This window comes from Pteropus vampyrus, unplaced genomic scaffold, assembly GCF_000151845.1.
Source record: "Pteropus vampyrus isolate Shadow unplaced genomic scaffold, Pvam_2.0 Scaffold73, whole genome shotgun sequence".
NCBI lineage: Eukaryota > Metazoa > Chordata > Mammalia > Chiroptera > Pteropodidae > Pteropus > Pteropus vampyrus.
Window position 1 is genome coordinate 4,943,408 of NW_011888854.1, and position 25,417 is coordinate 4,968,824.

Here is a 25,417-nt window from a genome sequence, read left to right on the forward strand (position 1 = left end):
CCTATCCAAAACTGGCAGATCGTCACTATATCAAATTAGCTAGTTGCTACAATCAATTTTTAAAATAACTTCTGAATTTAACTAAGAGGCCTAGCTTGCACTCCCCTCATATGTTATAGTGCTTTTTTGTAAAAATCAGCATTTATATTACACCAGCTTTTTTCAGGTAGAAAACAAAATAAATTTTAAAACGTTCATAAGTCACATTTAACCAGCACTAATGATTATTTAATGGAACAGCATAAACTTGAAGTGAACTCCATTTAATTTGCAGCTTATTTTATAACAGTATTTTATTAAGGCATATTTTACATATAGCAAAATCACAAATCTTAAAATATATACAGCTCGAGGAATGTTGACAAATGTATGCCGGTATAGACCATGATGCAGATCAAGATACAAAACATTTGACCACCCCAGAAAAGACCCCCATGCCCCTTTTCGAGGTAATTTGAATCCCCCACCCTTACGCAGAGCAGCTGCATCCTGATTCACTACAGCCTACTTTTGTCTATCATTGGCCTTCACATAAATTATTACACAGTATGTTGTATCTGGTTCATTTTGCTCAGCGTAATGCTTCTGAGATTTATCTAGTTCGTTGCATGTATCAATAGGCCATTTCTTTTCTAGGAGTAGTATTCCGTTGTCTATGTCATATAATCCATTCTCCTGGGGATGGAAATTTGTTCAGTTTTGTGCAGTTATGCATCAAGCTGCAATGAACGTTCATTTCTCTTGAGTATATATCTGAAAATAAAACTGCTGAATCATAGGGTAGGTATGTATTTAACCTTACTAGAAATTGCCAAATAGTTCCAAAGTGGTGGTACCATTGTACATTCCTACCCACAGCATGAAAGTTCCAGTTACGTCATCTTCTCCTTAATGCTCACATTGTCAGTTTTTCAATTTTAGCCAGTTAGCCATCATGTGTATTTTGTCATTTCAGTAATTTTGTAGTATCTTCCTGCGGTTTTGATTCACATTTCTTTGAAGATAAGTGAGGTTGATAGCCTTTTTATATACTTATTGGCCTTTTTCTATATTCTGTGAAGTATCTGTCCAAGTCTTTTTTATTACTGATTTGTGGTTCCTTATATATTCTGAGTAAGAGTCCTCTGTCGGATACGTATATTTTGAATATATTATCCCAACTGGTAGCTTGTTTTTTCACATTCTTAATGGAGGCTTTTGATGAGTAGCAGCTTTTAATTTTGATGAAGTTCAATTTATCTTTTTTTTTTCTCTTTTAGTTAGTGATTTTTATATCCTGTTTGAAATCGGTCCCCTCTAAATTGTGAAGATTTTCTCCTGGAATTTTTTATTTCACCAGTCGCGTTTAGGTTCATTTTTCTGTAGAATACTAGGTAGAGTGCAAGGTTTATTTTTTCATGTTTTTCCCAGTTATTCTAACACCATTTATCAAAAAGCTCATCCTTTTCCTTTTCAATACGTTGGCACCTTTGTCAAAAACCAACTGACCCTTTCTGGTTTCTCTTTTCTGTTCCACTGATATATTTGTCAAAATTTATGCCACGGTCATATTAACTTCACTACTGAAGCTTAGTGATGTCTTTAAAGTCAGGTTGTAGAAGTCCTCCCACTTATTCTTTCTCAAAATTGTTTTGGCTATTTATTTCCACATAAAATTTAAATCAGTTTGTCAATTTCTATGCAAAAGCCTTCTAGGCTTTTTAACTGTGATTGCATTGAATCTATAGGTCACTCTGGGCAGCGATCACAAATTAGGCAGTTTATTTTCTCCTGTATAAAGACGTCTGTAGGTAGGTGGTCCAGATAGATTATGATGCTGTTTGGGGGCCAGGTTCCTTTGTCTTTCTCCTCAGCTACCCCCGGGACTGCTTCTTACTGACACGATGCAGCTAGAGTGTTACCTCACCTATTCCTTCTGCAATTCAGGAAAAAGGAAGAGGAGGACCAAAGGACAAAAGGTGGTTGGCAACTGAGTCTTTCATCTTTAAAGCATCTTTTCTTGAAACCCCACGGAAAACTGCATGCTTCTATCTCATTGGCATGAACTGTTTTATAGGGTCATTTCTATCTGCAAAGGAATCTGGGAAAATGTAGTTTTTGAGCAGAGCCCCCCGGTCCCCAAATTACAGTTCTGTTAGTAAAGGAGGAGAAAATATATTGTTGGGCAGGCAGCTAGGCATGTACAAGTAATAAAGGTTCTTCTGAAAGACTGCTGATCTGAGTTAAGAATGCTAGAGAAGGACCAGGTTTGGGGCCGTTCCAAGATGATCTACTAGATGGCTTCAAGTTCTGAAATATGTTATAACAGAAAATTCAAAAATTCTCGACCAGGAGTGTTTAACATTTATGAAATAAAATGAAGACATTTTGACACTTTGTTTAACTGTATTAAGAAAAAAACATTTCTTTGTAAATAAATTCAGGATACTTCATTCCATTTCCTTATATAGGGTAAAAATAGTCATAAGACAGGAAAAACAGCTAGTTAAACAACACATGTATCTTAATGATGCCCTAACAGATGTGGATGTCCTAATCAACTGAAATAGGTCACTGTTTTCTACTCATTTCAAGAATGAACAGAAGATTCTGAGTAAAGAATTAATGTATATCGCATGAAGTTCAAAAATGTACAAATACGATGTTCCAGTGGCAGGCTGGCCGAGGACACAGAAGTGGGAAGAGAAATGATGATTCTGATTGACAGAGTCAGGGATATCTGGGGTCGTGGTGACGCAAGGCAAATGGCAGAACTCACTGACATGATGGTTCCTGGGCCAAATGACTCAGAAACATTTTAACTCTATAGATAAAATAATCTACAAACTTTCTATTTTCTTGATAACTTATATAAAACTTGCCAGAGAGATATTATTCTTTCACTGACCTTTATGAAAATATTTATTGTTCAAATGCGTTTGTGGTGTCTTAAAAGAGATTATACCTATGATTTACCTTAAAAGGTATAGAGAAGAAATGATTGATATGGTCAGCTACTACACTCCTATACATCAGGTTTCTCTGTTAGCCACAGGGCTGATTCTGGTTGTTCCCATTCTTCTCCAAGCAGTGTGTTAAAACTGAAAGGCTTGAAGTATTCCAGACGATGGCTAAATGCAAAGAAAAAGAAGGTGGGAATTAAAATGAATTATGCATTTGTGAAACAGTTGTCATCCTGAAGGGCTATTCATTTTGTCACATCTGTGATAGAACGACATTCTATTTTAGGAATACCAAAGGTGAGATATACTCTATATGTACAATTTTCTCACTCTAGCTATCATTCAGCTCCGAAAACATTCACCCACATCCCAAAGCACTCTCCTTCCACTTCTACAAATAGCTCCCTCGGAGCTGAGGGGAGAAATAAAAATCAACCCTCAAAATCTGACTCATTCCATCTAGCCTTAAATCATATTATACTCCTATGGATGTTTTTCTATTTAAATTTTGATATAGTTTATATCAGTCACAGAAACAATCATTTTAAAATTTTTCATCCCCATGGATTAGATGATATAACCCTTGGCTAAAGCAAAGGAGGTTAATGTAAAAGGGTGTTAACCCTAGCTTCTTCCTTTCCAGAAACATGATTTAACTATTATGGGGATTTCCATCGTGGCTTAATAGGAGAGAAAGCGTTCTCTAACATGTGGAAGTGGACTTCAGCTCTGCAGGGGATCACTCAGCCTCGGCTCTGCCCTGGCCAGTCGTATCACCATAATTTTATCCTAGGGTAGCTTCCAATACCATATATATGAAGAGCCTGAATACAAAGAAGTATTAGCTGGTGAAGAGCCAAAAAAAACCCAGCCATCTTGGTATGAGAGCTCTGAGTCACTTTCACCTAGATTCCTGTCCCATTCTGCCACCTGGCCAGACTGAACCGGTTTGAGTCACAAGTGTCAATCTCGGATGAAGAGGTTAAGGAACCGACAGTGAAGGAAGGACAAGAGAAAGGAAAGGAAAAGAGGCTCATTAGAAAGGGTTAGGACTGGGGAGAAAAGCAGAGGGAAAGGGGAAAAGAGTGTCGGGCACAATGAAGGAATAGGCTGGAAGAAATGAAAGCACAGTAGAGTGAAGAGCGAGCGTGGCAGGAAGGAGAAGGCAAACAGGGAGGAAGGACAGCACCTTCTCCGAGTAGAAAGGCAGGAGAAGTCAGTCTGCGGTGGTGAAGCCGGCCTGTCTGTGAGGCGCGTCTGAACACACACACTCCAGAGACCATGTGGGTCACGCCAAGTGCACTGGGGATGTAGAGCAGGAGTCACAGCTTGCCCAGGACAGCAGCTGGCTTTCCTCCCTCAGGGAGCAGTGTCTGCTGCAGTCCATGCAGCATGCGCAAGGCTGGCCAGGAGTCTATTCTCCTTAGGTGACAGCTTCAGAAAGATATGACAAGTGTAGGAGACACCTTGTGTAGGGGATACCTTGGCTTACGTGCCTGCTGCTCCGCAGGGCCCCCAACGGGAACATGGCTGCTAAAGGGAAATCCAAAGCCACATTTTCCCCATCAGGTATTTACAGTTGACTCGCAATACTATCAGTCCAGATGCAATTTACCAACTAGGAGTAATTTTTATCATAAGCAATGTTGCCAGAAACCCTGCTGACGTTTTTATGAGGAAGAGAGCTAGAGAGAGTTAACTGAAGGTCACACTCTCTAGCACCAAAGGAAAGGTTTTATTGACCCTTGGTTCATACCAGGAAACCGGATGCCTCTGGCCATTTCGCTGTGAAAGTGAATTTCATAAGTGAATTTGCAACCATACTTTTATATCAGCTGTCGCAATATTCACTAAGGGAGATTACTCACATACTGCTATGGAAACATAAGTGCTGTACGGACAGCAGTGAGAGAAGCTAAGTCTGTCCAGAGTCAGTGCATCAAGTATTTACTGAAGCTCGTCAGCGAACACAGCACCCTACCACGTGTTTGTACATGCATGTCTTCTTTGACCAAGAGCAGTTATCACTGTTCCACTAGGAATTAATTTCCAAAAAACTCTCACCATCAGAACGTATCTTCATTTATTTTTTTACTTACAAATCAGGTTTTTGTCCTTGTTGCAATTCATGCTGAGGTACAGGGTAAAGAGCTTCATAGCTTCTTTCATCTTTTGATCCATGAATTGCAAATGAATTGAATTTTGTCACATTTGGTGGAAAATAACTCCAAGGAAGATAAGCTCTGCCTTCCCAATTTGTCTCTCTTCTGGACACTTTGAATGATAAAGCAAGTTCTTGCTACAGAAACAATATGTGAAATGCAAAAGGTAAATTCAGATTTGTACTCGAAACATATATATCAAACATATAATAAAGTATTATCTATATTCTGTACACTGAAGGACTTTGCCTTATATTTTTATTTACTTACTTTCCACACATTTCTTCTTCCAGAGAGTAAAAGTACCAAATGCTGTCCATGGCTGTCAAAATTAAAATTCCTTATGAGTATTTGAAAGAAACAAATATTTTCTTCACTATCCTTCATATCTGTAATACATGTATTTATAACTAAATTTCCAAATAATTAAAAGATGAACTATTAATATTGGATAATTATAGGAAAAGCCAGTAGGTTCGGTTACTTAAAAATGATATCTTTGAGTTTACCATTTTCCAATTATAGTCAAATGCATAAAGGTACACATGTTCAGATTGCTTTTTATATTCTTTAAATAAGAAATTGCATAAACTACTTTAATTGGTTAGATATGCAAAGTATACAAACGGGCAGGAGAATATTATGGCATTTGGAATTTATAATAAAACCTATTTTGAAAATTAAAGTACCCTAAAGGAAGCTGGCATCAATTTCTAGGTCTGAATCCAACAACTTTACTAAAAATTATTTCTATAAGAAAATTATCTTGAATCTCATTAGGAAGACGGAAAATACAAAACATAGATTATCTTAAACTAGTCAACATGCCAAAGATTTTAATTTGTGTCTATTCTCTCACACGACTGTCCTCAACCTGTCCATGTCTTGTGTTTTCCTGCTTTCTACCACTAGTTCAGATACTGGTGTCACCTTTACAAAGAGAAATACAATATATCCTCAACAGGAAACTCTAATAAGAGAGCATAATTGGGACTAGCCAGATCAATAAGAATCAATGGATTTCAAGTTTTTACATGAAACAAACTGATTGTCTATGAAAAAGACTATACCTAAACATTTCCATATAGATAGTCCCTGGTGAGCTTTTCATGGAAGATTTCCTTCAATAAACTATCTAACAGAAGACAGTATTCTTTTCCTCTACTTATTTTTATTGTTATCATGCAAGCTTAAGAATATCCAGGGAGAAGTAAAAGTTGTTGCAAATTAAAACAACAATATTCTTCGCTGCTTTCCTAGAGACTAACTGTTAGAGTTGATTGCCTGAAGCAAAACCATGATTCTTGATTATTGACAGTCCTGATGTATGTGAAACTGAACTACTCAAAGGGGTTTTTTTAACTTTTAGAATTTATTAATTTTGTACATAATGGTTATCTAATTATCCTATTCATCCATTGTCAAATCATCACTTTATGGAAATAAACTGATATTTTCATCAAATAAAAGTAAACCTAAGGATGAAACTTTAAAATTCTAGCAGATCTAAGTTCTTTACTGTCTTGTAGACAAGGTATAAATCTACCTTTGCCTGTTTTCTCACCTGTAGGTGAAAATAATCACACTAGGTAAATTTTTTTTTTTTTTTTTACCTATGTAACAGTTTAGGAGCATTAATCATATTTTTCAATAAAAGATTTTGGCATGTTAATTGAAAGGTAACACACACAAAAAATGTTATTCTTCTAAAAAACATAATTGTGAAGAGCTAGAGTTTCCATATTACAAATACCAAACCATCAAAATAAGGGAAAAGAAAATGACAGCGAAAATCTCATTTAAATCAATTGTTGGAACTTTCTGCCCAGTCTACAAAGGGAAAAAAAGGCTACTGGATATTAGATACTCATAGGCATTTAAAATGAATGATCACAATACAAAAAATATTTCATTATGGATATTTTACTAATTTAAAATTTGCTAGAATATAGATGAGAGGTGGGCATAAATTTACTTTTTTATATCTATAGGACAAAAAATGTCAAGCAGATAAAGATGTTTCCCAAGAGAACGGATAAATTTGAACAAAGAGAGTCCCAGGTTAATACTTTAAATGAGTCTAAGAAAAGCCATGTGTGATTTAGCCTTTATCCCTGGCACTGAACGCAAAGTGACATAGTATACGCTCAATAAATGGTGAATAAATACAGAAATACATGAATACATTCTTATGGAATACATAAAATTAAAGTTTATTGTAGCCATTAAAAAATTCCCTGAAACATTTTCATAAACTAGTTCAATTTATTATATCTATATGTCTCCTTTTGTTTCTGAATAGCTAATACACAAATTATAGAGTAAATAATGAGTGTTTTGAAATGATTTTTCATTTTGCAAAAAAATTTTCAAATTTATAGAAAAATCAACTACACAGTGAAACAAAATAATGTCAATATAATAGTTTCAAACATTTACAATATATATTATAACATGTATTTTATATAACATATTTACTTGAAAATAAATAATTATATTTAATTTGGATAAATTCAGATTAGCATATCCCTTAGTCAGAATCAGTGTTTTTACTATGACCACATGATTTATAAGTAGAGAACAAGATGTTCAAATTATGTAGTAATGAGTTAGAAAAAATATTTTATACTTACGGGCAAAGTTCAACTTCTAAATACTGTTCAGTTATGTCATTCAAGAAAAATGCTTCCACAACTTTTGAAACAGAGATACAACATATTGAGAAACTTAATTATGCTTCAACAATAAACAAGTTGTTATTCCTACAGAATATAAAATAAATTTACTCATTATTTTTAATTATAGCTCTGTCCCTAATAAAAAAGGACAAAGAAAATAAATAGACATTGCCTGGAAATAAATCATCATCAAATTTTCCTATATCACATCACCATAAATTAAAAAGATTAATAAAGCCTAGTGCTGGTGATGTTGTAAAGAAACCAACATTAATACACAGGTTTTGAGCCAGTTATCTTCTTGGAATTTATCCTAAGGAAATAATCAGACAACTGGGAAAAAAAAGTAAGTATAATGCTAGTCATCAAAGTATTGCTCAAAAATTAGAAATTATCTAAATGATTATTTCCTATTTTATAGGAATATTGTCTATTACATAAATAAATCTTCTATTATATAGGAAAGCTACTAAATTATGAAATTTATGTATTCCATGCAATAGACTATAATGCGGCCATTAAAATCAAAGACAGTTATATATTTTTTGACATGGGAAGATATCCATGATATTTGATAAGGAGACTATAGAACAATAACCAAATGTGCAAATAAACAAACCTTTCAATGTAGGAGTAAGTGATGCTTCAGAGAGGAAAATCTTATATAGAGATCATATTCAGAAGGGTAAAACTTAACCTGGAAAGAGCAGAAGCCTAAGAAGGTTTTTAAACAGATGAATAATGAGTTTAAATTTTTATTTTAGATAAATCACTCTGGCTTCCAAGAGTGAAGGAGAGACTTAAGAGCAAAAAGACTATTTAGGAGGCTCTGCCCTAACTGAGGTAAAAGATAATGAAGGCCTAACCTATACAGACATGGTAAAAATGAAGAGGAGGTACTGAATTAGGGAAACATTTCAGGTGGTGAAATAGGTAGGACTTAGTATAAAAAAAAAAAAAATCCAAATATGGATAGTGAGAGAGGACAGCTTGGAAAAATCTCACATTTCTATATTTGGTGATTTGATGTATTGGAGTGCCACTGATTGAGATTGGGCAATTAGGGAAAGAAGCAGGTTCATGAGAAAAGTGGATAAGTTGAGTTTGGGACTTGTTCAGTTTGGTGCCTGTAGTACCTCCAGTAGAAATGTCACACTGGTGTGTACACCAGTAGGAAGCTGGCATATACAAGTTCTGGTACACCAGTAAACCAGTAGGAAGCTGGTATATAAAATACAACATATGTTTAACATATGATAAATTAACACTAATAAAATGTATGCTATACAGATGGAACAGAGAAAGTAGATTTCAATAGGAGCTAGAAGAATTATCAAAGTTTTCTTTGAAGAAATGGAACCTGACTTAGACCTTGAACTATGTGTGTTAGGGGCAGGACAAATAGACTGAGAAAAGGTACATGAGAGAGAATATGCATGGACAGTAAGACCATTGCCATCAAAAGTCAAGAGCTTTTTGTTGAATGTGATAGCCAATTCATGAGTACCCCAAAGGTTACAGGAAGGGTTTGGACTTTATCTTAGAGACAGTAATGTTTTGTGATCTGGGGAATGCCATCATAAATAGCATTTCAGAAAGATAAATTCGGTAGCTTAATTAGAGACATTAGAGGGGATCATATAGCAAACCTGAAACTGTAATTTCAAGTCGTCTTTTAGCCTTCATGTGATATGTGAGATTACTTGTCAGTACTTGTAAAATAAAAACTACATTTCATGTTGAAGTTGATAGTGTTTCTATAATAAGTTAAACATCCCAAAACTGTCATAAAGAAGGTTTATACCATTAAAGTGGCAATTTGAAGATACTTACAGACAAAATAGGAATGCTAAATTCTTCCTAAAATAGGTAACAGAAGTGAAAGGAGGACATATGGCAGCAATTTAAAAATCTGGATTTGTAATTGCCATTTTTCACTATTCTAGTTATATAGTTGAAGGCACATAGGTAACTGTGAAAAGGTCAAAATGAGAGATTGGTAAGAAATATCAGAAACTGCATGTCAGTTGCTCAGAAGCACTCACTTCCTTATAGCAAGATAAAATAACAGTTCTGTGAGAGATTATTATAAAAAGATTTATGTTTGCAATAAAATACAGTACTTCCACTTACCTTCATAATTCCACAGTTCATTGAAAGGCTTTCCTGGTTCTCCAAGTGGGGCTGGAGGATCATTGAAAAATGGAGCATTAACTTCCATCATCACTCCTTCGTCACCTGGATTCAGCCTGACAAACACTGGCTCATGCTTCACTGGAAAACCATCCCAGGTGTGTTCAATTTTAAAATCCATATTTAGACTCTAAATGAAAAAACGCATATATATTAAAACAAACTCTTTAATAACATGCAACTGTTTCTTTCAGTTAGAAATAAAATGAAAATTTCCATGACAAATGGCAGGCAAGAAAGTAACAGGGTGACCAGAACACGGTTCTGGGAGTCAAAAGGCCATTAGTGTTATGGCAGATCACAAGTACTGAGTTCCACTATAAGACAGGTAGTTGGATCCTAAAAGCTTTGACTTTAAGTCTAGATCCAAAATTATTTTTTTAAAACTGTAATTACGTCCATTGCATAAACTGATAATTTACTTAACTACAAGCACTATGAGTTAATATGTCATCCTTTGTTTTTTATTATAAAATGAGTAGTTGTCTGAATTACAGGATCCCTGTGGAATCGAGATCTTTATAATAAAATTCAATTTGATAAAAAACAATTCAACAGAAATACAGCTATTAACACCTGTTCTTTTGGCTAAATCCTTTTTCTTTTGGGGGTGGGATTGGGGGACTCCAACCATTTGAAGATTAACAGAGTTTAATATTATCTTCCTTGGTCTCAGGGTATAGACTGTCTTAGCTTTTTCAATTTTTGTTATTGCAAATGTTAAATGACCAATTGCTTGGTTAATCCCTTCTCACCAATAGAGAAATAGGAAAAGAATCTGCCATCACTTAAACTTTGAAATAGATTAAGTATATTTGACACACGTAGTACTTGCATTTTAAACTGTTTCTCTATGGATTAAATGGAAGAACACAATATATTAATAAAATTGCATTTTGTTGAACACTATGGATAAGGCATTTTATAAACATTAACTCATTTAATTTCACAAGAAACTTGCAGAGGAACTATTATCATCATTATTACCAAAAAAAAAAAAAAAAAAAGCAACAATGACAACAACAGAAACAGATTTTTCCAAGGTTACATGGCTGGCAAATCAAGAAACTGAACCAATGTCAGCCATGTTTTCCCAGATGAAATCATTTTAGGAATCTTTAAGAAGATGAAATCCTTATTTCAGGAGTGGTGGATTCTCCAAGTTACACTAGGTCCTTATGTATTGTTCAGAAGATAATCTTAATTAGTAAATGACATTTTCAGGCTGTAACTTACTTATCTGAAGTCTATGAATGCATATCTTTGCTTCATATGTTATTTTTACTGATAGTAATACAGTTGCTGAATTTTGAATACATTTATTTCAATAGACATGTATTAAGTACCAACTATGTGTCAACCATTGGTAGATGTAAATATGCAGGTTCTGTGTCACATAAGGAATCTAACATCTCTAAAATCCTTCTTCTAAAGTATTTAGCTTTTCCTAATTTTCACTACATGCTAACAAATTTTAATAGCTAACCTCTATAATTAAAAAGTATTACAAAAGGATAAGTTTAGCAATTTAAACTGAAATAAGCTGAGTGAATGATGATATAAATTGAGTCTAATTTATGTGAAATTTAGTTCTGATTTGTATAGAATATCTCAATAATAAATGCATTTTCTTCAGTTGAAATACCAAGACAGTGTCTTCAAAAAGAATTGTATAACCCTCTACCCCAAATTTTGGTACTAGTAAGTACCTTAATATAGTATATAGGAAGAAATAAGAATAAATCAAGATGTTAGAAATGCTTGTTAAATCTGATTCTGGAGCCAATATGCTGTTCTCCTAACTTGGAGCTTTACAATTCTTGGCAAAATATAGCTCAGCCACTAGGAAGGTTCACTCAATCTTCATACAACCATCACACCCGCAAAAATGCGGCACACATCAAGGAACCCCTATCCTGTTCAGTGAGTTTCCACTAAAAAAAATTTAACTCCCAGCTCTTTTAAACAATCATCTCTATCTCTAAATGGAATTAAACCATATCCATTGATAAGCTCCTACCTGGAAGATATGAAGAAATAAAAGATAAAAGCAGAGAGTAGAAGGTAGTGGTACCCGAAGTCATTCTACTGGTTCCTTTCGCCTTTACTCCGAAGATTTCTTTGAGCATTATCTAAAAATTACTGCAAGGAATAATGACTAGATTTCCATCATCAGGAAGGAGTGCCATGGCAGACATGTGCAAGGGTAGAATATAATTTTGGCTTTAACTGCATAAAATGACCTTAGCTTCTTATCAGAACGACAAATTTGCGAATTTGTTTAAAGAACACTTATGTCCTTCTAAGTGTGCATAATATTTATAACACAATCAACCTATAGTCTTGCCCACTAGTTTACAATCTGATCTAAAGAAAACATGGACCCAGACAGACACAACTGATTCTCCTTTCAACAACCTGGGGATACTTAGGACTATCGCCTGAGGCTTGACCCCCACCACCTTTCAATGTCTTTGTTTGCACATGTGCCCATATGAAGTAGACAAAATTAAATGGTCGACATTCACAATCGGGGCGGTGTGCTTCCCAGCAGCACTCCACTCCCTGTCATTCTCCACTGCCCATACACTACTCCGTTTTGATCCACAGCACTTACACTGTATGACATATTTGCTCCTTGTCTCTACTTCACCAGCCAGAATACCTGTAATATTGGGAACTCATTTATTTGTTGAGTGAAGAACTGTTGTAGTCTCTGGATCTAAAATTTCATGGTTTCAAGGTCTTGTGCAAGAGAAATTAACTGTTAGTGGTATCATCTTCTCTTTCAACACTATATACCAAAACGACTAAGATGATATATCATATCTAAAAATTTCCTTTTGATTTAGTTTATGAAAGATTTATTAGCTACTTACTTTATTTCAGGCACCATGCTAGGTGCTAGGGAAATAAAGTATAAGAAAGAAGTCTATAGGTAGCTGAGGATGATTCTCATATAGCTAATCGACCAGGTCCATTATCAACTGGTTCATTTTGCGGTCCAATGGAATAAAATTGGATCCCTACACCAAACTAAATTTTAAATGAATCAAAAATTTAAACATAAAAATCAAACCATATAAAAATAAGAAAGAAAAAACAAAACAGGAGGATTTCTTAAAAGATGGTCTTATTATAGTAGAAAAAGCCTTGTAATAGGTGATAGACACATTTGACTACAAAATTAAAAAGCAGAAGTCTGCCTACCACTACCAAAACAAAACAAAAACCACTATTTAAAAACCAAAAGATAGTCTGAAACATCTGCAACTCATACTTCAGACAAAAACTAATTTCTTTAATATTTAAAGGGTTCCTAGAAAGCAAAAAGAAAAAGGCCAACATCCCAGCAGAAAGATGGACAAAGATCTGAAGAGCCAGTTCACAGAAAGAAAATGCAAAATGTTCAACCTTACTTATAAAGATAGAAAGGCAAACTAAAACAATAAACTACTATTTTTCACTTAGATTGTCAAGGATCCGAAAGTTTGACAATATGCTGTGATAATGAGGGCACTGAGAAACAACCACATATTGCGGTTGGAGCATAACGGCCACAGCCTTTGTCAAGAGCAATCCCTCAATAGCTATCAAAATAAAAAATGCAAATATTCTTTGACTCAACAATTTTAGTTCTAGGAGTTATATATCAGCACCTATGCAACATGCGTAAATACAAAGATATTCACTGCAACATTGTTTAGAATAACAAAATATTGTAAGCAACTTAACTATTCATCAGTACAGGACTGGTAAAGGAATTATATCATACAATGAAATACTACATAGGTGTTAAAAAGAATGAGGCAGCTCTACATATACATCTGAAATATATTAAGTAAAAAGAGCAAGGTGTAAAAAGTATGCATTTATTTAATAAAAAGTATGCATTTATTTAATAAAAATGCAGACTATTTGCATAGATACTCGTAACTGCATACACTATCTCAGGAAGCATATACAAGAAAGCAGTGGCGGCAGTGGCTGCCTTTTTGGAGAGAATTACCTGCCTGAGACAGGGGAGGAAGGAGGACCTACCCTCAACTGTATTGCTTTTCATCAACTATTTGAATTTTATACTATGATAAACACATTACTATTCAAAAATAAATGAATAATTTAAAAAATATTTTAAAGTCTGATTTAAGGCTGAGTCTCTTAAAGAGTATGGTAACTAACTACCTCTTTTCTCGTTTATGTTATATATGCTGAACATTTCTAAAAAGTCAGAATGAATATTAGGGACATTACTGAAGGAAGGAATATCATTCACCGTGATCACTATCCTATTACGCAATTTGAAGGTTGGCTGTTTATACGTTCTTAAAAGAATGTTTATCGTTAGTTAATCTGTTTTTCCCCTCATTTTTAAACATCTTCTTCAAATTAGTCTTTCATCAAAAAATGTCAAAAATAACTAAATTCTTTTCATGTTTTCCCCAGTGCTATAGAAAGACCTTTAAAAGAAGACAGAATTTCAGGGCATTTAAAGCCTAGGAGAGGGGGAGGAATCCAGGCTAAAAGAAGGAAGTTACGGAAAAAGTGTTTTCTCAACAGAACGTTTTGCGAGGGAAATTTCCAATTTCCTCTAGTCACGAAATTTTCTTTTCTACAAAAATTCTTTCCAGTTCGTATCCTTCTCTCCTTTCCTCCCCGCCGACCCTGCCCATTTACAAGAGAAACGGAGAAATGAGGAAGTCAGCCGAAAGAGGGAGGAGGCCAGCGGGAGGAGGCAGGCACAAAAAATAAGTTCACCGAAAAAAAAAACTAACGACGAGCCTGGGCGAAGAAGCAGGGAATGAGAGTGAAGAGAGCGTGAGGCGAGAACACAGACCCGCAGACCGGGGAGCTGCTTGCTCTGCAGGCCACACCACTCGCTCCCTCCTTCCCGCGGAATTCACTGGAAAGGGCTCAGCCGTAGGCTCCGCCCAGCTGCCTACACGTTCTGGAGGAGGGACTTGGAGGACTGAAGCAGACACCTGATTTCTCCAGGAAGGAAAAATGATGAAAGAACCACCAGTGAACCTCTGAAGGCTTTTAATCATTCTACTGAAGTGAGAACCGTTTTCTAGGAGAAGGAAGGGGGTCACTCAGTGATATAAATACCGTGCAACAATTTGAAAATCAACTGTAAATCATTAAGATTACAGGAGAGCATACACAGCAATAATTCACTCAATGCAACTAAAGGCTCACTGGCTGTATAAGCCGAACCTGTAAATTATATTAACACTAGCTACAAATAATATTGCCCTAGCCGTAAATTATATTACACTGCTGAGAGGCATACACATAGTCAAGGATTGTAATACTGGGACCAGACTGCCTGGATTCAAATCCCAATTCAGACACCTTCCAATTGGGATCAGCATCAAGTTATTGTAAAAGAATTTTAAAGTAGTAAACATATATATACATATATATATATATATATATATTCCAATTTCAGATATTTAATTTATGCAATGCAAAGACCACTCATTTACATCCAGGAGGGGCTCTTTGCTTTCACCAACACTAATATGTCTTACAAATTTTTAGTGTAAATGCAGTTAAGTTTATAATTACTTGCTTGATGCCAAGTTAAATCACTTTGAAATAGGTCAGTGTATGACCTTGAAAAAGATCAAGTTGGAGCTTGATCTTTCAATTTCTTCCAACAAGTTTTTGTGTTAACTTCATGACCACTAAAAACCAAATCAAGTCCAATCTTCACTGAGTCAAAGCTAAATTAAACTTTTTTTTTATGTTGATCTGCTATGCTCCTATATTTAACAGCCAGTCTTTGGAGGAAGGGGCCATCTCATTCTCTTAATAGCGAGAATGGACAAAAACCACGATAGAACTTCGGCTACCTAACCACAGACATTGTTGGACAAACTTTTAAAATTTCTTAAAACATTCCTCTAACATTAATTCGTGAAAAAAAAAAAACCATAATGAATCCAAGACAACAAAACTCAAACGGTTAAAGAGAAAGCCAAACTGAACTACATCTATGACATACCAGTTTAGCGAAGCTAATTCTATCCTTAGAAACACATAACCTATCTAAAAAGCACTAGTGGCTAGCTTCAAGTTAACATTTTTATTGCTAGCATTGAAATTTCCTCCAGTGTTAACTGTTAAAACAATGGGTTTTAAATCTAGACAAAATCATTTTTTTTAAGTGAGAATTGTAATCCATCCATAAATGAGAAGTTTTACCTAATTCTTCTTCCAAAAAAAAAAATGCAACTTTTGTCTTTCCTTCTTTTTTTGAGGAAGCAAAGTTATCGCTAAAGAAATAACTGCTGAATTTGCAGGACGTCTGGAGTACTTCTAAGTACATGACTTACTACCACACAGTTAAATATTTAGACAACAGCTGTCTCCCACGAGGGGCAGGACCGTACTTAGCTCCTGGATATTACGAAGTCCATGCTCAGGAATTCCCCAGAGGGTCAGAGGGTGAGAGGGTCAGCCTTGTGGTGAACTCCGAAGACGCCAGTCTGGGTTTCGCTCCCAGCCGCACAACCCCACGTCCTTTCTCCCCCGCCCCGCCTCTGGCCAGTGGGTTCTCCCAGCACAGAAGTGCTAAGAATCAAAGATACTGGGGGAATTTAAAACAGGTATTGAATGACCTACCTAGGTTTATATTTTGAGGGTTTTCTTAAAAAAGAAGAAAAAGCAGGGCACCGCCACCTGCAGACACAGGTCTGCCGGCTTTCCCGCCTCCTGTCTGGTGGCTCAGCTGGTTGTCATCTCGGTTCCCAGAGCTGAAGCGATAGCCAATAGCGTGCGAGGACTCCCGGAAGCGTGAGGACGTCAGCGCTTACGCCGTCGTGATGACGCAGACGGCGTCACCGTCTCCAAGGAGCGGTCCGGGGCACCGGTTTCAAAGTCGCAGGGCGCGCCGAGTGGACTTCCGCTGATGGCCCCGGCCGTGCGGGAGTCGCCACCCATTCCGCGGAGGACGCCGCCAGCCGGCTGCCCGCCAGCTCCGTCCGCGCGCTCCTAGGTGGCCCGACACGACCCCGGGTGACCCACGGCACGCCTTTACCGCGTCCCGGTGCCACCCTGCTGGGATTCGTGAGAACGTGGAACAGAATTCCCTTGGCGGGTCCCCTGCAACCCTGAAATCTGAAGTCTCTGTCCTGAGCGAGGGGCTCGGCTGGGACTGGGGAAGGCGAGACGGCGCGGCAGGGATGTTGACGCCGCGTGAGTAGGATGCTGATGACACCGCTTGACAGCCTCCAGAGCGTTGCCTTAGTTTTGTTTTCCCGCACAGCGAGCTCTGTGTATTTTTGAGGAAAGTAAAGGTGGTGAAAAGCTCCAAACCCAAATTTTATCGAAATGGCCACAGAAATTGACTTTCTGAGAGATCAAAGTAAGCTCCATATTCCTTTATTGCAAATTATTATACGTAATATTTCATGTCATCGTTGACCAACTGATTTTTTTTTTTTTTGAATTCCTGTTGGGTGCGTGGAAATTTGTGAACACTTAAAGAAGTTAGCTGCAGAAAAAAACTTGGTGGAATATGTGAGAATGTGTATATATACTTAAGCAGAACCGTTTGGTAAATATTTGTAGATTCCTTAAGCTTACGTGGGACTCTGCTAGACACTAAACATGCTTGTTATGCTCCTCACATGCTCAGGAGTAATTAAACGGCTAATGGCCAGGAGGTTTCCAAGCCAAGTGTGCAGTTAGAACCTAGAGGCACAGCTCTGGCCGTGTATTCAAAAGCTGTTTATTGAGCTCCTCCTGTTTTCGATTATGTGCCAGCGCTATACAAGCAGAGCTGCTACAAAGATGAAGAGAACAGTTCTATCCTCCAAGAATTTAATTCGAGGAGGGAAACCTAAATTCCATAAATACACCGAAGTGGCAGCAACTGCCAACTCTTTTGCCTCGGTTTCCTCATAGGGTTGTTGGCATAATGGAATAAGTATTAAACTATGTAAAGGATTTGGACTAGTACCTGACACACAAATATTGCTAAACAAATATTAACTATTACAGGCTTATTTTTAACTGTGGTCAAGGAAGTTGCTGTTTGGGCTGAAATGTGAAGTACTGATATGAATTTACTAGCAAATGAGCTGTGTAGGGATCCCAAATAGAACAGTATTTGCAACGTCGAGGGGATTAGGAATATGCTTTGTTAAAGTCTTGCAAGAAGGTTGGCTCTAATGGAACATGGTTTATGTGGGGAAATGACAAGTGGAGCTGAAAGGGAAGAATGAGGCTAGGTGGCGAAGGGCCTTTTCTGCTGTGTGTTAAGGAGTTTGGACCCTTGCACAGGTTACAGGAACCACTGAGAAGACATCAGTTGAGAATGACATCAGATTTTGCTTTGGAAAGCCCAGTATGGCCATTAATGTGGAACATGCATTATAGTAAGATGCAGTTAGGTGACTATTATCATCATCCAGGTAAGAAGTGAGCTAAGGTTGGTTCGGTGAGATTGGAAATTAGGGGATTTGGGAGAAAGAGGTAAAAAAAAAAAACCTCAGATTGTTGGCTTGAGCAACAGGGAAGATAGGGGAAAAAGTGTTAAGTTCCATTTTGGAAGCATTAATGACCCGTGGGTAAGAACTCAGCCTCCGGATTCAGTCTGTGTAGACGCTTACCTTGGCTCTGTTTCCACGTCTCTGACCGTGGGCAAGTTACTTAGTGTTTCTGTGGTTCAGTTTTCTCATTGTAAAATGGATATAAAAGCACAATAACCCTCATGGGATTGTTAGGATTAAATGGATATAAAACCCTCATGAGATTGTTGTGAGGATTAAATGAGTGCAAATAAAGCATTTAGCCTGGTGTCTAACATATAATAAGTACAGAATATATATTACCCCAAATCACTAATGATACTATAACATGAGCATTATTTCTTAGGTTTGAGGTGGGACTGTCCCTAAGTGGCTGAACACCATCTGAGTGGCGTGGGACATGAATTCGAGTTTGGATGAAGAGAATACCTGAGGCAGAGTTATATGGGAATGAGCCAGCCAGAATTCTTGGATAAAATTGAACTCCAAATACCAGAGGAAACCAAATAAGACAGTAGAAGCACAGTAACTTATTTCTTGAAAAAAATGAGTGGTAGTTTGCTAGAAGACAAGTGGAGTGGCAGAAGAGAATCTCAGAGGGGACAGAAGCAGCAGCATAGGCTCAGAGGTTTGAAATGACATTGCTTGTTCAGGAAATTGGAACGTGAATGGTAGAGTTTGTATGAAGAGATGAAAATCAGTGAAGGATGTCTATGACCCTCCAATTTTTTTCTTTAACTGGACCTAGCGTGCCCATCACAGCTGGTAGGTTACCCTAATAGGTGAACAACCTAAAACCCTACCTAGGTAGGTATAGATGGCTTAGCTTTCTCCACCTACGTCTGATCTCTATACTGACATATATTGATCTTGATTGCCTCTTATCATTTGTTCCTTTTGGATTTGGTAGTCTAGCTCAAGATAATTTGATTTGGTACCTTTCACCGGGCAACTCCCTGTGACACTGCCTCTGATAAAGTGTCAGCTTTATACATCATAACTACACCAAACCAGGCCTTTAGTAAACTTCTAGCATATTTGAAGTTCCACCTCCATCTGATGGTTCTTAGGGACCCGTTCAAAGAAAGACTTGCATATCAAGCTCAGAGATTAAGAATTCATTCTTGTAGTGGGGATTATGAGCAGTGGGGATGGAATCATTCTTTCTTTTCACTGTCTTAACAGTGTCTTTTATAGAGCAGAACTTTTTCATTTTGATGAAGTTCAGTTCATCAATTTGTTCTTTTATGGATCTGTGTCACATCTAAGAAATCTTTCCCTAACTCAAGGCTGTAAAGATTTTCTTCCAGAAGTTTTGTAGTTTTAAGTTATACATTTAGATCTATGATCCATTTTGAGTTAAATATTGTACGGGTGGAAGGCAAGAATCGAGGCTTGCTTTTTTTTTGCATACAGATGCCCAATTGAAAAGACTGTCCTTTCTCTACTGGAGTACCCTTGCACCTTGTTTAAAAATCAGTTGTCCATATTTGTGTAGATTCATTTCTGGATTCTATTCTGTTCTATTGATCGGTTTGTCTACCCAGACACCAATATCCCAGTATTTTGATTATTGAAGTTTTATAATATGTCTTGAAATCGGATAGTGTTAGCCTTTCAAATTTGTTCTTTTTCACAGTTGTTTCAGCTATCCTAGGTCCTTTGCATTTCCATATAAAGTTTAGAAGTACCTTGCCAATTTCTACATAAAAGATGCTGGGATTTTGATAGCCATTGCATTGAATCTATTGATCGATCTGTGTTGAATTCATATCTTAATGACATTGAGTTCTCTGACCAATGAAAAGGTATATCTCTCCATTTATATATCACTTCATTAATTTCAGCAATGTTTTACAGTTTTTAGTATACAAATTTTGCAGATTTATCCCTATGTATTATTGTTTTTGATACTATTGTGAATGATATTATTCTTTTACTTTTATTTTCTGATTTATCATTGCCACTGTATATAAATCATTTATTTTTTACATATTGTAACTTGCAACCTTTCTAAACCCACTTATTAGTTCTAATAGGTTTTTTATAAAGTCCATCAGATTTTCTGCTTAGACGATCTTTTCATCTTGTAAATAAAAACAGGTTTACTTCTTCCTTTCCAATTTGAATGCCTTTCATTTCGTTTTATTGCCTTATTGCCCTGGTTATAACCTCCACTACAGTGCTGAACAGGGGCGATTGAAGTGGACATCTTTGTCTAGTTCCTGGTTTGGGGGAGAAACATCTTTCTTTCAGAATTAAGCATGATACTAGCTGTAGTTTTTTTTCACTGATGTTCTTAATAGATTGAGAGTATGCCTTCCTATTGGTTTTCTGAGAGTTTTTATAAGAATGAATGTCAGATTTTTTTCAAATGCTTTTTCTGCATTTATTGAGAAGATATTTTTTTCATTTTTAGTATGTTAATATGATGACTTACATTGATTAAATTTCAAATATTAACATGTTAAGGCCTTTTCCCTTTTTGTGATAAATTCCTCTTGGTCACGATATATTATCCTTTTTATATATTGTCAAATTTGATTTTCTTTGCTTAAAATTTTAACATCTATATTCCTAAAGCTTTTTTTTTTTCTTTTTCTAACATCTTTGTCTGGTTTTGATATCAGATAATGCTACCCTTATAGAATTATTTGGAAAATATTTTACCCTCTTTAATATTCTGGAAGAGTTTGTGTAGAATTTGTATTATTTTTTCCTTACAATTTTAGTAGAATTCACCAGTGAAGCAAATTGGACCTAGAATTTTCTTTGTGTGCAGATTTTAAACTACAAATTCAGTTTCTTTAATAAAATGGCTACTCCATATTCTGTCGTATACCTAAGAGAGACCCTCTGCAGATGTCCCATGTCTGGAGTTTGTCTGTGCAGTTTCTCTCCTTAGTTTGCACTGCCTATTTTAATTTACTCAGTCTCCATCGACTCTTGGCTCCATCTTCTTAATTCAGAGAGTCTGCTGATCTCTGCCTGCATTTTTCCCTCCCGGTGCCATGGCCTGGAAAGTCTCTCAAGTCATTGGGCTGGGCAAGTCATATGTCTCACCTTATTAGAATTGCATCTCTCATCATTATTGTCGGATGTCTAGTGTCTTACAAATCATCGTTTCATTTATTTGTTTTTTGGTTGTGTGAGGAGGGAAAGTAGCCCTCGTTATTTCATCTTGGGCATAAAAAGAAGTCCTGTTCAAGATGCCTTACTTTTGAAATCTTAAATACAAGTATCTTACTCTACTGTCACTATTCTTTATCTTCAAAGATAAAGACCTTTATCTTTGGACACTTCTTTTTCATTCATTTCTTTAACTTTTTTCCAGCTTGCTTTTACTGCTTTCTTACACAGGCTATAGCTGTGGCCGGTTAGTTCATCTGCTCTTTTGACAGTAATCTTGATGCGAGTATGCCCCTACTTTTCTGTAGCACATGCCCAAGGACACCTCATCCCCAGATCAGTTGTTTAGGTTGCCTTTACAGGTCTCACACCCAATTGTTCAGTAACCATAAATAAAATATCAACTTTCCGGACAAGCACCACCACAAATTTGAGGTTAACTCATAACTACCCCATAAGTGGTGAGCTGGGATTTAAACCCAGGCAGTGTAGTGTCAGTGTCTGTGTTCTTAACTACTACCCAAGAGAGACACTTGTAAGAGAGAAAATTAGAGGCCTGTTTCACTTATGCACATAGAAGCTAAACTGCTGAGTAAAATATTAGTAAATCAAATGCATGAATGAATATGTCTGTAGATATATACATAGACTTACAGTTGTCTTCATTTCCTGTTGGGTTCATCCCAGCAACAAAAAGATAGTTAGCATTAGAAAATTGAGTACATAAAAGAAGACTTAGATTAATGGAGAAACATATCAAATTTGTGGATTAGGACACTCAGTGTAGTAAATATATCAGTTCCTAAGAATAGCCAAGAGAGTTTTAAAAAAACATCAAGTTGGGAAATTTTATTTTACCAGCTGTTAAGAATTCTTATAAATATCCAATTAGTAAATCAATATTATATTGGAAGATTGATAAATATAGAGACCAGTGGAATAAATTAGCACAGAAAATTACACATCATGAGCAGTTGTTATCTGAAAAAACAGGCTCTACAGATCAGTGGGAAGAAGACAGACTGTTCAGCATATGGTACTGGAATAAGTGGTTATCCAAATGGGAAAGAAAATAATATAAATACCTTTTGTACATCACAGAAAAATCATCTCGAGGTTGATTCAATTAAAGCTTTCAGAAAAAATATTAAGAGAGTGTCTTTATGAACTCAGGGTAGGAGATTTCTTCAACGGACAAACATTTTTGACTGGAAGAAAGATATATGGGTAGACTGCATTATAAATAAAAACTTGGATGTCACAAAAAATATCATCAATAAATGACTAGCCCAACTGCAAAAGGGAAGAAGATACATATTTACAATAAATATAACAGAGTTGATTAGCATCCAGAATTTAGAAAGATCTTTCACAAACAAAAATATATTCACGCTAATAGAAAAATGGTTAAAGAATATGACTAGGCCATTTACAAACAAAACAAAACCTGAAAAACTGATAAAAATATGAAAAGATGTCAATCTCATCAGTAATCCAGAAAATGCAAATTAAACAACAGTGAAATAAGTACTTGTTGAATGAATAAAGGAAATCGTAGATGCAATTTATGGTAATATTAAAATCAATCTATGAAGACCGAATGTGTCCCTCTCATTATTAATCCACGGTTGACTTCTTAACCTATTTTAATCACTGAGAAATCTGATTTTTTTTTTGAAAACCCTATCAGGGAAAAAAGAAGTAGTTTGTATTGGAATTATTACATCCGTGGCCAAAACTCCAACCTCCTTTTAAGACTGACAGGGAAGAAGAGTAATACGCAAAAACCAGGTCCTGCAGTGGTGGTAAAATTTTAGTGCTATCTTAAAAGTCCTGAGGATAACAATAATAAAAAAAAAAAAATGTGGATAATTTCTTTTACACTCAATAAAAAGTTTAAAATCATTTGCATTGTTAATACTCCACTAAATTATACTTTTAAGAAATAAACTGTTATCTGAATTCCCAACATATAATGTATACACCATGAGTGTGCACATTATATGCACATTTTTTGTTTATATGTGTGTCTGTAGTTAGTATGTATTGCACGTTTATGCATATTTGCTGGTGCATAACATATACGGAAAAGTAATGAAAACAAATATAAAGGTCACGGTTGCTAGGACCCCAGAAGTCCCCTTGAATCATAATCTTTCTCCCTTCCTCAAAGATAATTGAAGATAACCAATATCTAATTTTCCACTTATAGTTTAGTTTTGCCTGTGTTTGAACTTTGTATAAATGGAGTTATAAACTCTGTATCCTTGTGTATTTGGCTTCTTTCATTCAACATTGTGGTTTTGAGATTTATCCGTATTCTTGCATGTAGATGTAGTTTGTTCATTTAATTTCTGTGGAGTGTTCCAGTTTTTAAATTTATGCATTCTTCCAGTTTTTAAATTTATCTTATTTATGCATTCTTCTTTTGATGGATATTTGTAGTTTCCAGTTTAGGACCAAAGGTGATAATGCTATCACCTTTTTTTTTTCCATTGGTCATGGTGCTTGGTGTTCAAGTGCACATATTTTTGTTTATTATATTCCTAGGAATTATATGTGTGTTTAATTTTAAAGTCGTGCTAATTTACACTCCCATCAGCAGTGTATGGGAGTTTTCTTTATTCTACATTTCCACCAACATTTGTTTTCTAATTTTAACTCTTTATTTATTGTAATTTTAATTTGTATTTTCCTAATGCCTAATGAGGTTGAGCAGCTTATGTTTATTGGCCACTTCGGTAACCTTTTTGTGACATACCCATTCCAGGCATATCACTTTTTATATGATTATCTGCCTTTTAGTTGATAGAAGTTTTTTTTTTGTATATTCTCAATATAAGCCTTTTGTCAGTTTTATGTGTTGGAAATATCTTCTCCATGTTTATGGCTTGCATTTTTACTCTCTTAACAGTCTTATTTTTGATGAACAGAAGTACTTCATTTTAATGTGGTCCAGTTCATCAATGTTTTATTTTATGGACAGTGCTTTTTGTGTTCAGATTTTAAAATCTTTCCCTACCCTAGGGTGATAAATATATTCATTCTCTTTATTCTGTTCTAGAGTTTATTGTTTTGGCATTCACAATTAGATCTTTATTTCACCTAGAATTGATCTTTATGGATGAATTTTATTCTTTTCCATGAAAATATTTAGTTGACCTAGAACCACTTACAAAAAGGTTATCCTTCCTCTCTGCTCTGGCATGTCCCTTTGATCATAATTTAAGTGCTCATATATAAACGAGTGTATTTCTGGGTTCTAAATTCTCTTCCATTGGTCAATTTTGTTTATTCTTGTATGACTATCACACTACGTAAATTACTGCAGCTTTATAATAAATCTTGATATCTGCTAGAACAGGTCTTCTCCCCGTTCTTATTTCACAAAAATGTCCTAACTATTCTCGTTGCATTTCAACTAATATTTAAAACTCAACTTTTAAATTTCTGCAAAATCCTCTTTGTATTAACTGGGATTGCATTGAACCTACAGATCAATTTGAGTAGAATTGACATCTTGACAATACTGAATCCTGTAAACCATAAGTGTCTCTCCACTTATTTAGGTCTTTAATACTTCCTCTGAATGTTTCATAGTTTTCTATGCAAGATTCTTACATATCTTTTGCTTGCTTTCTAGACATTGATACTTTTATCATACTGTAAATGATCTTTTGTTTTTTCTAACTTTATGTTGCCAGTATATAGAAATATAATTATTTTTGTATATTGACTTGTATCCAACAACCTTGCAACACTTAATTATTGAT

The 25,417-nt window shown here is 35.7% G+C and overlaps 2 protein-coding genes across 8 annotated transcripts in view; one reads left to right on the top strand and one right to left on the bottom strand.

Annotated features, from left to right (window-relative positions):
• Positions 1–262: 262 nt before the first annotated feature.
• Positions 263–16,753, bottom strand: CUNH4orf33 (chromosome unknown C4orf33 homolog). 5 transcript variants are annotated; one of them, XM_023531772.1, is made up of 7 exons: positions 12,593–12,604; positions 9,916–10,105; positions 7,738–7,798; positions 5,375–5,426; positions 5,042–5,241; positions 2,956–3,110; positions 263–2,289 (listed from the first exon to the last, which is right to left on the bottom strand). In XM_023531772.1, exons 1-6 carry the CDS (start codon positions 12,602–12,604, stop codon positions 3,005–3,007), a joined length of 621 nt encoding a protein of 206 aa, XP_023387540.1. In that variant the 3' UTR covers positions 263–2,289; positions 2,956–3,004. The 5 variants fall into 5 exon arrangements, with proteins under 5 accessions (XP_023387540.1, XP_023387539.1, XP_011360400.1 ...); XM_023531771.1 differs by having other exon boundaries at positions 268–3,110; XM_011362098.2 differs by lacking the exons at positions 263–2,289; positions 12,593–12,604 and adding an exon at positions 16,606–16,753 and having other exon boundaries at positions 2,875–3,110.
• A 117-nt stretch (positions 16,754–16,870) lies between these two features.
• Positions 16,871–25,417, top strand: part of SCLT1 (sodium channel and clathrin linker 1) — a 122,361-nt gene continuing 113,814 nt past the window's right edge. For 2 of the 3 annotated variants that reach the window (XM_011362102.2, XM_023531770.1), the window contains exon 1: positions 16,871–17,347. In XM_011362102.2, the coding sequence (XP_011360404.1) occupies positions 17,314–17,347 (34 nt within the window). In that variant the 5' untranslated portion in view covers positions 16,871–17,313. The remainder of the gene's footprint in view (positions 17,348–25,417) is intronic. The other variant, XM_011362101.2, reaches the window with a different exon arrangement.